Genomic DNA, 17,456 nt, shown 5'->3' on the forward strand with positions numbered 1-17,456 from the left:
TCAAGCGACAGCTATCTTATAGAGAGAGCTTTGAACTGCATTTATTTCTAAAGCAAAATTCAGTGCTACAAACAGAGGATTATAACTTCAGGAGAAGAATAAGCAGAAGGAGCAGATGAACTCTCAGGGCCATAGTCTTCCTTTGATCTTCTAAAACTCCTGTTGACATCTGGAGTTCCCAGTCTGGTGAGAAAATAGACTATAAACCGAATGGAACGAAGATACCAGTCCAATATCTTGGTGGAGACTTTAAAACCATACCATACAGGGACTCTCCTGCCGTCCAGAAAAACTGACATAAGGTATAGAATTATCCCTTATCGGATATTTTTTTAGATGGCTACTAGGAGTCTTTAAAAAAATACCAATCATTTGTATGGAAACACAATGAAATATTATTTTCTTTATCTAAATTAAGAAATCTCTTATTAATGCTATTTATAATTTTTTCTGGTTCTTGTATTTTTAAAAAATCTAATGTTAATGATACCAAGATTTTTTTTTCCCTTTTCCCCCCAGGTCTTTTCTTAGCAACAGTGAATTCACATGGAGTAACTTAAGAAAGACAACAGAAAGTTAAAATGCGATTTGCTATTTAAAGCAAAATAGGATTTAAAGCTACTTCTAAAAATCAACGAAGGAAAATAGGATGGGGTAGGGGATTGGGATTGTTTGATTTATAAATGCTATTATACTGGCTAATGTTGACATATTTCCTTTGTTTTTTAGGGGGTAAAAGTGTTGTTTTTAAACTGGCAAATGCACTCTTCAGAGATCTTTTTCCATCCCATTCACAGGGAGAGGTTAAAGGTTCAATTTCATGGCCTCTATGCAGGCATTTCTCTCCCTCACAAGATGCAAGAGCGTTACCTGCAAGGATAGAACACAGTTGTACAACAGACACATTCTTATTTCTCTTGTTTAATGACCCTCTTCTGGAATATTGGGCTGAAATATAAATTAAAAACCACGTTGGAAAGGATGTACAACCGAAGGCTGTGTATGTATATACAGTATGTCAAAAAGCCTTTATTTTTATACTTCAAATGCTCTAAATTAATAAAAAGTAATAATTATCATGTTATCTTTTATTTTGTATTTTCAAAATGCTTTAGTGACATAGCCTCACGGTAGAAATACGCCTCAGTAGTAGTTGAGAACAGGTGTCATCTAGAGCGGGCAGATACTGTGGTTGACCGTAGCTACTGAAGTAGCATCATTTCAGGGTGCAAATATAAAATCAAATCTGGTTCTATCAGTGCCAAGGAGCGGTTTCTTAGAGTGCATGTTAGTACAGGAATCTTTGGAAATGCTAAGAATGTACTTCTATTTTGAAACATTTTCCCCTTCATAGTACACATTTTAACACCACAGATAGTTGACTTCACACCTGAAGCTGTCACTTAAAATGGATAACTTGGAAATGTAGTTTTTCTTTTTAAGAATGGCAAAGGTAAGAGGTCTGAACAAAGATACCTGGATGCAAATACAGACAGCAAAAATGGGCCCAAGGAGTGGCTCCAACTGTGTCTTAACATGAAAATATTTCAGCAAGAAAAACTATTTTCAAAGGGAATTATGTGAAGGAAATTTTAATGTGTTCTATTTGCCACAAAAACCTTCATGTATCAGGATTTAAAAATATGACCTGCTTTAAACAACAGTGCAAAATATAAAGTAGTTTTGGGAAAATATAGTTGTGATGTGTATTATTACTCTAAAGACCACCACCAGATTTAAATTTTAACACAAAATTCAACCTTTTAAAAATGCCATTTTAGTGTACTTTAAAAACAATTTCCTTGTGCCTTTTAAATATTATTTATGGGAGAATTTAATTCCTTATAAAAACTGTTCAAATTTTGGCTTAATTTTTTTTATTACTTTAAGCATTTCTTGACCTCATGGGAAAAAATTATCAATACAATGGATTTTCACTGTGAAGCAGTGTAAGAGGAATACAGAGCATGAGATTTATATAGCTTTTATGAAATAGATCTAATTTCTATGCTATTTTCTATGTTCAATTTACATACCTCATTACTTCATACTATTTTTCTTCTCACAGATTTATGGATATGGCCAAAACCACAGTCTCAAATTGTCTAGAGATAATTTCTGAAGTATCAAAATAGGTTTTGTTCTTGATTAAATTGTTCCCCTTTAATGACTGTACGTAATTGTATAATTATAATTTACAATCATATCAGCTGAGCTGATAGTCTCTCCTTACGGTGCTGTAGAGCAAATATCCATGATCTCAACACCTCCTAGGCAATCACCAGTTCTCCTGAAGCCATGAATGGGTGTACTCATAAACCAGCAGCATCACTGCACCACCTAGAAAAGAAAAGAGCTGGTTTTTATTTCAAATCTGGCAAAGTAGTGTCACTTGCCCCCAGTGGGTTTCTGAATCTGTGAAGTCCCATGCAGCCTATCAGGCAGAGGCTGTGTAGACTTGTCAGTCCTTGGGCTCTAATACATCGATAGAAGGCTACTGTGGAAAATTCTCAGAGCAAAATCAAGACCATCTTGAGTCTCCAAATACCCAAATACATTTTTTTCTCTGAGTTTCTGTAACTTTCATCATTTCTTATCAGATTCTTTTTCAGGCACTTTTAATTTTTTTAAAGTAAATAAATATAGACACATTTAGTCATGTAAGGACATGTGGTATTCCTGCAAACAGAAACCATTAATATTTTTCATATGTAGGCAAAGGATTTATCTTTTTCAGTCCATAATTAGCAGTCCTAATTACATTCTAGAAGGAAAGCTCTAAGACGGTGCTTGATAGATGAGTCTAGTTCTCTCTTACGGCCTTCAAATTGTATTGCAGTGTGAAAAATAGCTTCTGAATATTTGAAAATGTACATATTACAAAATATAGCTAGCTTTTAACCTCCTTTTGCTTTTATTTTCTCTGCCTCAGAGACTTGAAAATTTGGTGGTGGGGTTTGAGTGTCACAGACCACTATTTGTCTTGAAAGGTCAACAGGACTAGGATACAGAAAAACAAACACTGATGTTACCTAGAAATCAGGAAAGGCCTTTGCATGTGGATGATTTTGTGTTCTACCTGATGCAATAAATGACACAAATCCCATGCTCTTGAATCTACCTATCCTCTCATGTCTGTGTGAAAAATACTACAAAATCAAGATGTGAACAAATATCCTGAGCTCTACCTCAAGAAGATTGGGCTGCATGAATAGAAGATTGACTTCTGACAAAAAGAAATATAACTCGATTTTGATCTTCGTTCTTGTGTACACACTGCTGTGTGTGTGTGTGTGTGTGTGTGTGTGTGTGTGTGTGTGTGTGTTTTAATATACAGGCCACACATGTTTGTGTAACCTTATACCAAAGATAATTATCTGCCTGTAATTTTCATTTTTAACCCATGAAGATACTTTGTGAGACCCCTCTCAGCTGCTGAAGCTCTCTTGGCACTCTGGCAAACAAGAAAAGACCCACTAAGAGAGGGTTGTTAATACCTATGTAATTGCTGTGTTTACTCTTATTAACAGTTCTCAACGTAGGACAAGAACACGCAGAAGGGGGTTAGTTTTCAGCCTGGTGATATTTGGAGTTTAAACCACAGACTTCAAGAGCCTCCTTTCATGGGAGGTGACTCGTTGTGAGCCACATGGAGCTGCTTAGGCTGTTACAAAAAGAAGATGGGATGCTTCCTACAACGAAGGATGAAAATCCCAGATATACCCTTTCTTCCACTTTTTTACTCTCTCTGAAAAAAAATAATCTTATCCTTAAGTCAAATGTCATACTTTCCTCTCTACCTTTCTTTCCTTTAAAGCTGCTGGGACTTGCGTGTTTGGGGGACTTGCATATGAGTGGAGGCCAGGCCCCTGAGGGAGATTTCCAGTCACTCACAGTTTTGTTTAGCCTGGACAGTCCACTCACAACAACACTTTTCATTGTATTTAACACCACAGCAACTAAGGACACCTCATGCAAAAACATTTAAAAAGCCAACCAAACATTTGCAAGCCTCTAACAAAACTTGGGGTCAGATTATTTAAGAGTTTTGGATTAAGGTTCCAGTCAATTACTGTTTTAGGTAAACTCTCCCTGATCACCACTCTTTTCAGGCCCATCCCCTCCTGACAAAGCTGGGTTAGGGTCATTCCTATGATTTTCTCTAATACTAGGTCTACCAGCAGGGTTTTTACTGTGTGGTGAAGGGAAAACACCACATGCTCACAGAGAGAGTTGCACAAAATCACCAATATTCTTTGTCATTGGCTTTGTTTTTACACATGGGCCCATGACTAACAGGGGGCAAGTCTCAATCTCAAATGTGAAGCAAAATCTGTGCTTAAATGCCTAGAAAAGTGGGGCTAGATGGACTGGGAATTGTGGAAGTGTTTTCTAAATAGATGAAAGGGTGAGCTGTCCTCTGCCTCAGGTTGGTAGAAATGCTGGCTCACTGGGCTGAGGTTCAACGATGGTAAATGTGCCTGTGTGTAAGTGTGGTATGGCGGGAGGACCGGGGGTGTTAAAAGGGAGGAGTGGGGAGGGGAGAGGAGCAGAGGAAACTTCTGGGAGAGGATACAAGGATGCCTACGTAGGTGAGTGTGGCCTGGTAAAAAGACAGGCAAGGGCTGGTGCCTACTTCTGTGCTTAGACTGGGGTTGCTTATAATCCAAGACTGTTTGCCCAGGCGGTTGGGTCTGCAGTAGTTATGTTCTTATCTATTGACACAGAGGCAGCTGACTCTCCCTGTGGGAAAGGCAGCCAGTTTTTTTTGTGGGCTGGCATCTGGAGGCAAGGCCCCGAGCCAGGAGCCTCCACCATCAGGCCCACAGAGGCCCGGAAGGTGAGTGCCAGGTTGTAGCACTCACCACAGGCCTCCCGGGTGACAGTGAGGATAAGTGGCTCCCGCGCTTCATGGAGGCAAGTTACACTTCCTTTTTGTTTTTGAAATGAAGTTGAGGCAGGAACAAGAATGAACTTTGGGGATCAGGGGGGAGGGCACCAGGAGAGTTTTATCCGGCTGATCCCTCCCTCAGTGAAAATCCTCCCCCCACAGCCTCCTCCTTGCTCACTCAAACTCCAACTGGCTGTGGATCCCTTCCTATTGACTTAAGCTGGGCTTTGGCTTCTATCAGCCTCCAGCAAAGTCTTAAATAGTAACTCATAAACAAAGGCGGAAAACATTTCTAATGGATGCCTTCAGTGTCTTGAATACTTGTTGACAACTTTGTATCCTCAAGGTTTCCATCTTTCACAGTGCGATCAACGTATCATGTTGCTGATCGACAGGAATAAAAAAAGAGACACTAGAACAACAAAGAAGGAAGGAAGGATAGAAGTAATAAAAACATCATTACCTGGTCCAAGCCTCATAATCTTGGGAAGCAGGCCTTTGTACAAAGCGAAAATCCTATAATAGCAAGGGAAAGAAAACATTCATTAATTCTGAATTCCGAATTCTTAATTCTGAAATTAATTCTGAATTCTTAATTTTGAAAGTAGAATAGACCAGCTTCATTGAGATGTTGACCCAGGGTCTCTAAGAAAATTTATCTGAAATCACATCTATCTCAAACCAGGCAATAATGTGGCTATATATTTTCTGCAGCAGACTGGACAAAGGGAAAGGGCTAATGAATATTGCCCAAGCTATGCTGATCATGTCCAACCAGAAATATGACTTTCCTCAGTGAGATGGCTTTTGCTTTGAACATAGGTCCTACTTTCATGACAGCTGTGAATATAGGCAAAATGACTTTTGTCATTGAATTTAAAAGACCACAGACTCGGTCTTCACAAAAGGAAATACGACATAGTGTAGATCAAAATAACAGAAGATTCTTCGTTTACTTGAGAATAAGATCTGAGTGAGGAGGGATGAAGAGATGGACATAACACTTAAAGACGAGCAGAAAGCAGCATGTACTTCGGATAAAGAAAACGACCTTCACAGAACTCTCATGTTTAATTCTCCCAGGTGACTATAATGAGGCAACATTTTGATTGGATTTGCAGTTAGATGACAATCCTTCTCCTGCCCATGCGTGAACAGGGTGTATTACAGCATATTATGCAAACTGCCCAGGAAAAGGTTCATCCGGGCGCTCCAGGACAAACACGCAGTGGGTTGTATGATGGTGGCTGGAGGTTCTGGATGGTGTAGGAACACGCTGCCAAACTTTCATCATTGAATTCTCTCTCAAAGTTTGTCATTCTTGAGTGCTTTTCTCACACACACACACACACACACACACACACACACAATTTAGGAGATCTTAATGGCTTTCAGCAAAATGTTAATAGGCTAGGCTCTTAACAGTACTCAAGTCCTGCACATTTATTAAAATAAGAATGTTACCCTTCTTCCCGGTAGACTGTTGCCATTGTTTGAAAACAGGTTCTGTACTTGCTCTCTCCAGGAACTGGCTGAGGCCCTTGAATCCTACTTTTGGCAACATCAAAAGGGATGTTAATGACTGAGGCTATTGTGCCTGAGAGAAGACCAATCCCAAATTTTCTCAAAAACTCCAAGGTTGGATCCTAAAAGAAAAGAAGAATAAAGTAACAGAGAGGGAAGCGGAAGCCCCTAAATTGGCTAAACACTATAAAGCAATATGTATTTAAGCAGAGCATTGCACTCCCCGGCACCCTCCTGTTATTCCAGCGGAACACATTAGGATTTCCTAGGCTGGAACTTGTTTTCTTGACAATCCCATTGGCTATGTTTTTACACATGGTCTAAATTGCTGAAGTACACATTTCCTCACACAGGATTTATAAACACAGTTCATAAAGAAAGACTGGTATGGCATATGGGGATGATTTGTATAATTGGGCTTCACAATGTACTTAGTATTACTGTATCAAAACAGGAGAAATCCAAGCACACTATTAGCTAATTGGCCAGAATATTTTACAAATGACAGCAACTTCCACCATGAAGCCTACTAAAATGCTCATTTGTGTGCGGACCCCCAAATGTTAAATTAAATCAAGGCTACTCTTGGTCTGCTGCTATTCCCCTCCAGGTTTTTTGCATTTATTTTCACGTGTAGCTGATCCACTGTACTGAGAAGTGCTAGCTTCCTGTTATTAACAAACCAACTGATGGAGTTTGCAAAACAGCCTGTGACATTCTGTGCATTATAAACAGTAGTAAGTTAGGGGACTAATTGGCTGAAGAATTTACAACCTATTGTTCCCGAATCTTATTCTTCCTTCATGGCAAAGGAAGAAAAGAGAGAGAGAGAGAGAGAGAGAGAGACAGAGGCATAAAGACAGAGGCCTTGGGTTGGGGGGGGTGGTGAGGTAGGGGAGTTGGAAGGGGGAGAGAGAAAGAGAGAAATCTTTCTTCTTTCCGTTTGAATTTCGGTCCTTCACTTTGGTCTGATTTGATTTTTTCCACCCCTCCCTGCTCTGCTTTCTGACATCAAAGTATTTAATTAGGTCTTATGTGGGAGTCACTTTCCTTCAGCCTATCTTTGTGCCCAGTGAGCTCACATTATGCTTTGTTATAATGAATTTGCGGGGAAGTTCTCATTACGTTTTCAGCCCCGGTTCTTGCCCTGAAGAGAGGTCATCCCACAAACCATAAGTTGCTGATGGAGACCACCCACCCCTCCCCCATCCCTCCTCTGCCCTTTCTTTCGGTCAATATTTCAGGACCATCTTCACACAGGAACAATACAGGATGGTGCCAAGATACCATTTTGCCCAGCAGGAAAAGGAAAGTGGAGAGACATACTTGATTAAAATAAAAATAAAAAAATTATGAAATCATGTCTGAGCGTTGCATGCTTCTAGCTTCTATGGAAGAAGAAAACTTCTGGAAGCTCTGAAATTTTCAACTGAACCAAGAGCCAGATACCATCACAGAAACCCCTATGTGGCTAAATATAAAAAGTGAAAGGTTCGGTAATAATTCTTGGATCTGGGCCATACAGGTGCCGGGTAGGTTTAAAGGGATTTAAAAACCAACAGGGTGTTTCAACAGGAAAAACAATGCAGTGATTGCAGTATGAGTGAGGTGTGTTTAAATAATTCCCCCTCCCCCCATTTTTTTCTCTTTTACAAGGAGAGAAAAACGCCTTTATGTTACCCTTCTCCGTTATGGCCCAGAAGCAGAGCTGGAGCGCAGGAGGATGGCGGGTTCAGGACTGGCTCTGGTTTGTCTGACCTCGCACAAGTCACCAAATCACACAAGTCCATGTCCAGAAGTTTAACACCCGCCTTACCTTTGTCCTGCATTGTTTTTCTGAGAAACAAAAAACATTAAAAGAAGTGAAAGTACTACGAATGTTGTATAAGCCTGGCGGAAAATGGATAGCATTATTATGTAGCCTGTCTTCCAAAGTCTCAAAGCATCCCGTAATAAGACTCTCTGATGGCATCCCTGTGACATAGCCAAGTGCTCCTTTTTCAATTGAAGACAAGGGTGAAAAGGATGACTTGTATGCACCTTGTCCTTTTGAGACAAAGGACCCCCTCAAGCATGCAGCTTGTCCCATCTCCCAGTGTGTTCACTGGAGTCTAGAGATGGAGGGGGGTTTCCCTCCCAAGACATTCGATGGAGTTCACTGTGCTTGAGACACCGCTGGAGACTGAAGTCTACGGTCTTCAGCTCATCACAGTCTCCATCTGCACAAGTATGGACCGAACCAGGGTCTCTATACACTTCTCTTAACTAATAGTCAGGTACCACAGCAGTTCCCCAAACCAGATGTGCATCACAGTCACCTGAGAGCTTTACAAAATATGCATGCCTGGGCCCCCACCTCAGGTTTCCAGATCAAAGTCACATGGGAAAGGACCTGAAAGTTATTTTAAAAGATCTCCAGGACTTCCGAAGCTGCCAGGCTGGGGACCCACGTCCAGGCATTAGTGATTTTGATATTCCATGCGGGCAAACCAGATAGTCACTTGCTACCCTTCTGGGCATTCTAGGAAGGACAAAAGTCTTCTTGGGACAGCGGGGAGGTATTCCTCACCACCTGGTCCCTGGGGGCTCAGCCAGTTTCTTCCTCAGAGCCCATGGTCTGCTCTATGCAGCAAACCCCTTGGGGTTGGGCGTGCTAAGGAGCGCCCTCTCAGCTTGCCTCTGCCCTTTTTTTGTCCCCCCCACTACGTGTCATCAACCATTCTCAAAATGCAGCCTCTCGCACACTTCTCCCCTGCATGCACCCCTGGCTACTCCCGCTGCTCTGGCTTTAGCTCAGGCTCCCCTCACCTTACCAGGTCGTGTTTGCTTTTTGCTCTCTCTCGTCTGTTCACAGTGCACCAGCTCTCTTCTTGGAAAACAGATCTGCCTGTGGTTTCAAAGACCCTCAATCCTTCCCCACTGCATGGCGAGTAAAGCCAAAGCTCCTCACTTGGCCTTTGGTTTCTTTCCCATGTGTTTCCAACTTACATCTCCGGCCTCCAGTTTGATACCTCCGCCCCACCCCCATTCCACAGTCACACTGGTTAAATCATAATTATGCAAACTAACCAAGCACTTTTCTACCTCTTTTCTTCAAACTACTTCCATAGCCTATGAAGTCCTTCTCCATTATAGTTACCTAACACAGTCCCACTTCTCCTTTAGGGACAAGCCTAAATCCCACTGTGCCCAGGATACTTTAATGCATCCCTGTAAAAACTGATTTCTCCCTCCTCCTGTACTCTTGAACCTCTGTATGAACCACAATCTTTGCCCTGGCCAAGGCTCACTGTATGTTTGGTTTATTTTTGCATGTATTTATTTTCCCTGCTGGATTGTGAGCTGGCATAGCATCGGAACACATGTTATGTGTTACTCCTCTCGGTGTCATCTGTTACACAGTGTACACAGTAGGTGCTAAATAAATGTCTCCTGCTTGGTCTATCAGTGTATTTATTTACTTTTGTAGAAATAATGAGAATCAGGCTTAACCCTTAATCACTATTTCTCAAGACTCAGCATCTTCTAGCCTAGAAACAAACCTCTATTAACAACTTTACATTTCTATCTTTCTGCCAGGAGGCATTAACATGGGGACATGACAAGGCATTGGACATTTGCAAAGTGGAGTATTTCAGGGCAAGTAAATTGAGACTCTCGGGTCACAGAGCCAGGCCTGGGCTTGCTAGATCCCACTGCTCAGTGACTCGCAGACAGAACCATGATATGGCAGCCTGTGACTAGATTTTAGCAGAAGACTGTGATGGGAGTAGAGTAAGTAAGGTCTTGAAATAGTACACTTAGGGCTCTTCTTTCTTATACTTCCTGAACTTTCCTTAGTAGGGAGAGGCACCCACTTGCCTCAAGAATGATAGTTTATTGTAGCAAGACTGTGAAGAGACAAAAAAGGCAATACTTAGTGTTTCTGGTTTTCAAATTATGCCTTTTCATGTATTACATCAGCTAATCTTCACAAACTTTGATGGAAGAACATTATTATTATTCCTGCTTTAAAAATGAATTAACTGAAAGGTTAAGTATAAGAAGGGAATTTTTGTTACATCCATGTGAGCCTAAGACTTTGCTTCAGGTCATAGTTTTTCTACTGATACTCCTTAGGGCTAGTGGGTGGGCTGGTGGGAGAAGGGTCCCAGCACCTCCTGAAATTGTGAGCAATGCTTCTGTGTATGTGTATATGGACTCTTCTGCAGAGAGTGTCTATAGATTTTATCACGCTCAAAGTAGCTTAAAAATAACTTCATGAAACTATTTCCCCTACCAGTAAATTCATAAAGAAGAGGGGAGTTCAGGGTTGAAAACGCTAGGGCTGAAAAAAAAAAAGTCCTCATTTTCACAGGGGTCATTAGGCGATTCAACTTTGAGGAAAGATTTCTGCACACATTCCTGCCCTGGAGTCACGTTGCTCATACTTCAACTGTTTCTATGAACTCAGTGGTTCTCAAAGTGTGGTGTTTGAACCACCATCATCAGTACCATGTGGCAACTTATTAGAAATACAAATTGGCATTCTAGCCCAGGCCTATATGGGGATGGAGCCCAGCAATCTGTTTAAACAGTCCTCCAAATTTAGTCTGATGGATACGAAAGTCTGAGAACCCCTGGTTAATTGGAAGATTATGGTTCATCTCTTTGTATCCTTGGGTTGGATAAGTGATGCACTGGGTTGCTCTGGACATGCTGGGAGGGATTTTAAAGCTTTCTTTGGGGCGCCTGGGTGGCTCAGTAGGTTGAGCCTCTGCCTTCGGCTCAGGTCATGGGATTGAGCCCTGCATTGGGATGGGGGGGTGTCTCCACTCAGCGGGGAGCCTACTTCCCCCTCTCTCTCTGCCTGCCTCTCTGCCTACTTATGATCTCTGTCTGTCAAATAAATAAATAAAATCTTTAAAAAAAAAAAATCTTTCTTTGGTGGAAACAGGGCTTTGTTTCTTTAAGGCTGCAGAACTAAAAGTGATGCTGTTAACTGTGTTCCAACCTGCTCAGTCCAAAGCAAGTATGCATACTTGTGAGGTTTCGGGGTACCAGTGATACCTGTCACCTAGTTATTCTGTACCGGCTATCAATGAATCATTCATGCATTCCTGTCACTAATGATAAAAAACACGTCACCATGAAATTAATAGTAAAAATAAATAGAAACATAAAATAATATATATGTTTTATAATATTTATATTATTTCTCATAACTTTCATTATGAGAACTAATGGCACTATTAATAATAGTTACTTATTGCTAGATGCCATCTTATATGCAAAAGATATATACAAAACATATATATTATGTAAGAACCCCGTGGATTTGGTATGTAACACCATTTTACAGATAAGGACAAACGACTGAGAAAGCTAAGTTGGTTGTCCGGGATCACACTGCTTGTTAAGAGGTGGAGCCTGGACTTGAACTCAGGTTCTTCTGATTTGCAATCAGATGCCCTTAACCATTATATCATATTGTTTCTATCCATCATTCATTTTTTTGTTTATTCATTCAACAAATATTTGTTGGATGTCTATATATGCTTAGTCCTACACGGGTGCTAGAGTTGAGTGTGAAGATAAATGATCCAGAGAAGGGTTGGGGGCGGGTGTGTGATTAAGTACCACAGTACAATGTGATAAGTAATGAAGTGGGAGTGTGAAATATGCAGTAGGGGAGAAGGAAGTTACTCCTGGCTTTCACTATTAAAGTCCTGTGAGATAGTACCTAGCTTCTCTGCCTCTTAAAAATGTAATCACTTCTTGATGTATATGTCCAACACCCCAACTTCTTTGGGGAGGCCCAAAAAACTGGAACCTTTCTTGCCAGTCTTAGAGCTCTGACAGGTCCAGTACAATCTAGCTACCTGGAGAACTGAGGTGTCACAGCCCTCAGCACAGAAGGAGAAGACAAAAATGGCAGTTGCCCGCTTCTCCCTGAGTAAACCACATACTAAAACAACCTGCTGAGGGGCACCTGGGTGGCTCAGTCGATTAAGCACCTGCCATCAGCTCAGGTCTGATCTCAGGGTCCTGGGATTGAGCCCCACATTGTTGGGCTCCCTGCTCAGCAGTGAGTCTGGTTCTTCTTCTCCCTCTGCCCCATCCCCCTGCTTGTGCACTTTCTCTCTCTCTCAAATAGATAAAATCTTAAAAGAAAAGAAATAAACAACCAATTGGTTAAAAAGGAGATTAGAAAATACCTTCAGACAAATATAAAAGAAAATATAGATGAAATGAAAATACAAAACCTATGGAATGCAATAAAAGAAGTATTCAGAGGTAATTTCATAGTGATAAATACCTACATTTTAAAAATCTTAAATAATCTAATTTTACAGCTCAAGGAGCTAGAAAAAAGAAGAAAAACTCAGTCCAAAAATTAGCAGAAGGAAGGTAATAATAAATATTACAGCAGGGATAAACAGAGACTAGAAAAAAAATTTAAAAAATGACATTGAGAGGGCACAGATTGCATGGAGCACTGGGTGTGGTGCAAAAATAATGAATACTGTTACGCTGAAAAAATAAAAAATTAAAAAAAAAAAAAAGAAAAGAAAGGGGAACCTTCTTTTAGTGTGGGTGGGAATGCCAGTTAGTACAGCCACTCTGGAAACAGTGTGGCCGTTCCTCAAAAAGTCAAATAGAAGTATTTGGAGATCGTATGTGTCTCAGTCAGTTAAAACCTGCCTTTGGCTCAGGTCATGATCCCAGATAGAGCCCCGCCATGGACTCCCTGCTCAGCCATAAGTGTGTTTCTCCCTCTTCCCCTCTCCTCACTCATGTGGTCTTTCTTGAACAAATAAAATAAAATTTGTGAAAAAAAATTGAAAAAAAAAATGACACTGAGTTCATTTTTTTTGAAAAGATAAAAATGACAAATACTTAGCAAGATTAATTTAAATGAAATGAGGGATTAAATACAACAGAAGTGAGAGAAGAGACATTATAACTGACATCACAGAATTAGAAAAGATGAGACTACTAAGAATAATTATATGTCAATAAACTGGACAACCTAGAAAAAGTGGATAAATTCCTAGAGAACATACAACTTACCAAGACTAAATCATGAAGAAACAGAAAATCTGAATAGACCTATAACTAGTATGGAGATTTAATCAGTAATCAAGAACTTAACAAAAAAGGAAAGCCTGGGACCAGATGGTTTCACATTGTTGCTACCAAATATATAAAGAAGAATTGATATCAATGCTTCTCAAACTCTTCCAAAAAATTACAGTGGAAAGAACAATTCCAACTCATTTTATGAGGCTAGCATAATCCTGATCCAAAAGCCAAAGACACCACAAGGGGGGGAAAAAAAACAAAAATGAAAAACAAAATACAAAACACTATAGGCCAAGATTCCTAATAAATACAGACGTAAAAACCCTCAATAAAATACTAGCAAATTGAAATCAACAGCACATTAAAAGGATCACACACCATGATGAAGTGGGATTTATTTCTGGGATGCAAAGATTTTTTAACATAAAAAAAATCAGTTAGTGTGATACACCACATTAACAGAATGAAAGATAAAAAAAAAATCACATGATCTTCTCAATAGGCGCAGAAAATGCATTTGACAAAATTCAATATGCTGCATGGTCAATACCCTCAACAAAGTAGGAACACAGGAAAGTCCCCAACATAATAAAATCCATGTATGAAAAGCCCAGTTATCATACTAGTGAAAAACTGAAAGCTTTTCCTCTATGATTAGTTAACAAGGCAAAGATGCCTACTCTTATCACTTCTCTTCACCATAGGATTGAAGTCCTAGTCAGAGCAATTAGATAAGAAAATAAAAAACATCCAAATCAGAAGAAGTAAAATTGTCCCTGTTACAGACAGCAAGGACTTATATATAGAAAAATCTAAAGATTCCATAAACAATATTTAGAACTAATAAACAAATTTAGTAAAGTTGCAGGATACAAAATCAACATACAGAAATCTCCCATGTTTCTGTACATTAACAACCAACTATCTATTAAAGAAATTAGGAAAATAATCCCATTTAAAATGCACTAAAATGAATAAAATACTTAGAAATAAATTCAACTAACTAAGGAGGTGAAGGTCTTATATACTAAAAAACTACAAAACATCAGTGAAAAAAATTAAAGAAGACACAAATGCAGACATCCCATGTTCACAGATTGGAATACTTAGTATTGCTAAAATTTCCATAATACCCAAAGTGATCTACAGAATCAATGCAATCCTTATAAAAATCCAATGGCATTTTTCATAGAAATAGAAAAAAATTCTACAGTTCATATGAAATCACAAAAGACTACAAATAGCCAAATCAATCCTGAGAAAGAAGAATAAAGCTGGAGGCATCACACTTTGTGATTTCAAAGTATATCACAAAGCTAAAGGAATCAAAACAGTATGGGGCAGGCATAAAGACAGGCATAGACCAGTGGGATGTAACAGTGAGCCCAGAAATACATCCAAGCATATATGGCTGACTAATATTCAACAAGGGTGTCAAGACAATCAGGAAAGAGGGGCGCCTGGGTGGCTCAGTGGGTTAAGCCGCTGCCTTCGGCTCAGGTCATGATCTCAGAGTCCTGGGATCGAGCCCCGCAACGGGCTCTCTGCTCTCTCGGGGAGCCTGCTTCCTCCTCTCTCTCTGCCTGCCTCTCTGCCTGCTTGTGATCTCTCTGTCAAATAAATAAATAAAATCTTTAAAAAAAAAAAAAAAAAAGACAATCAGGAAAGAATAATCTTTGACAAACGGTGCTGAAAAAACTGAAAATCCACATGCAAAGGAATAAAATTGAACCCATGTATTATACCATACTCCAAAATAAATTAAAAATGGATTAAAGACTTAAATATGAGTCCTGAAACCATAAACATCCTAGAAGAAGACATATGAGAAAAGCTTCATGACATTGGTGTTAGCAATGATTTGATACCAAAAGCACAGGCAACAAAACCAAAAACAGACAAGTAGGATTATGTTAAACTAAAAAGCTTTTGAACAGCAAAGGAAACAAAAGATCAAAAAGGCAAGCTATGGAATTGGAGAAAATATTTGCAAACCATGTATCTGATAGAGAATTCATATATAAAATATATAAGGAACTCCTATAACTCAATACCAAGAAAACTAATAACCTGATTAAAAAATGGGCAGGGGCACCTGGGTAGCTCAGTCAGTTAAGCATCTGACTCTTGATTTCAGCTCAGGTCATGATCTTGGGGTTGTGGAATCGAGCCCTGAGTCTGGTTCTGCACTGGGCATGGAGCCTACTTAAGATTCTCTCTCTCCTTCTCCTGTATACCTCCCCGCAACACACTGTGCCCACACTTGCTCTCTCAAAAATAAAATAAAATAAAATAAAATAAAATAAAATTAAATTAAATTAAATTAAAAAAAAAAAAAGAATGGGCAAAGGACTTGAATAGACATTCTTCCAAAGAAGACAGACAAATGGCCAACAGGTATATGAAGAAATGCTCAACGTCACTAATTATCTGGGAAATGCAGATCAAAACCACAATGAGACATCACTTCATATCTGTCAGAATGGCTATTATAAAAAAAATAAAAGGCAACAAGTTTTGGCAAGGATGGGGAGAAACTGGAATCCTCATACACTACTGGTGGGGGTTCGAAGTGGTGTAGCCTTTATGGAAAACAGTATCGAATTCTTCCAAAATTAAAAACAGAACCATGATAAGGCCTAGCAATCCCACTTTTGGATATTTATCTAACAGAATTGAAATCAGGATGTCAAAGAGATATCACTGCTATGTTTATGGCAGCACTATTCACAATAAGCAAGATATGGAAACAACCTAAACATCATTGACAGAAGAACAGATAAGGCAAACATGGCCTGTGCATACAATGAAATACTGTTCAGCTTTAAGAAGGACACTTTGCCGTATGTGACAACATGGGTGGAAGCTGAGGATGCTATTGAAATGAGCCAGTCACAGAAAGACAAATGCTTCATGATTCCAATTATATGAGGTACCTGAAATAGTCAAAGTCATAGAATCGAAGACTGGAACGGTGGTTGTCAGGGGCTTGCGGGACAGGGAAATGGGGAGTTACTAATCAAGTTTCAGTTAAGCAAGATGAATAAGCTCTAGACATCTGCTTTACAACACTGTACCTAGAGCCGACAATAATGTATTGTGCACTTAAAAATTTGCAAAGGGTAGATCTCATGTAAGTGTTTTTACCATAGTAAAATAAAAATTTAAAAGATTTGAAGGAAAAATATGTCACTTAGCCTAAGTAAAATATTTAGGACGGATCACACCTTAATTGTGTAAATGGATATTAGTGTTGATAAAAAATCTATCTTGTTATTAAAAATTTTGAACTTACTCCCATAATTTGTTCCAACTGTCATCAATCAGGAAACTTCCTGTGTTCCTAACCCACATTCCTAACGCATAAGCCTAAACTATTTCACTCCAATTTTTTGCTCAATTGCAAGGGCAATCAACTGTCACCATTCTTGATGTAATTCATCATGATTTAAAAACCGTTATTGAACTAACCTTTTCTTCCTCATGCTTAAAAACACAGTACCTTTAAAATATTTATAAGTAGTATGTATTATTTCCCCACCTACAGATGAGTTTTACTCTTTTCCTCTAAATATTTTCCAATTTTTCTTCTAAAATATGGTACTTTAAACCGGAGCTAAGTGGCCTGAAATGTAAATGTATATTACATGCATTAAACTTATTTTGTGATAGCAATACAAAAGCCAATAGTCATAGTTTTAAAAAAATTATTTAATTCCCTTGTAGACATTTTTAAGGCTGGTATTAACATTTCATCTCACAAATGAGAAAACAGAGATGGAGAAAATATATAACTTGCCAAAGAGACATGGCTAGCTGGTGAGAACCAGAATTTGGAATTAATACCATGTCTCTTACTAGAACTCTCTCTGGCTGCTTCCATCACACTGCAATATTGTGTGAGCTGCAGAGATGTGTTTACCTTCCCTCCTTAGGAAGATCAATGAGTTTCCCTGACAGGACATATTATTTATAG

The 17,456-nt window shown here is 39.3% G+C and overlaps 1 protein-coding gene across 1 annotated transcript in view; it reads right to left on the reverse strand.

Moving 5' to 3' along the window:
- Positions 1 to 1,854: 1,854 nt before the first annotated feature.
- The window catches only part of LOC111140618 (solute carrier family 25 member 21), a 504,394-nt gene continuing 488,792 nt past the window's right edge, over positions 1,855 to 17,456 (reverse strand). Inside the window, exons 8-10 of the mRNA XM_022492811.1 lie at positions 6,356 to 6,537; positions 5,355 to 5,407; positions 1,855 to 2,340 (exon numbers count right to left, since the gene is read on the reverse strand). Coding sequence (XP_022348519.1) covers positions 2,279 to 2,340; positions 5,355 to 5,407; positions 6,356 to 6,537 — 297 coding nt within the window. The 3' untranslated portion in view covers positions 1,855 to 2,278. The remainder of the gene's footprint in view (positions 2,341 to 5,354; positions 5,408 to 6,355; positions 6,538 to 17,456) is intronic.

The sequence above is a fragment of the Enhydra lutris genome, unplaced genomic scaffold (assembly GCF_002288905.1).
Source record: "Enhydra lutris kenyoni isolate GAN:26980312 unplaced genomic scaffold, ASM228890v2 scaffoldscaffold4, whole genome shotgun sequence".
In the NCBI taxonomy this organism is placed as follows: Eukaryota; Metazoa; Chordata; class Mammalia; order Carnivora; family Mustelidae; genus Enhydra; species Enhydra lutris.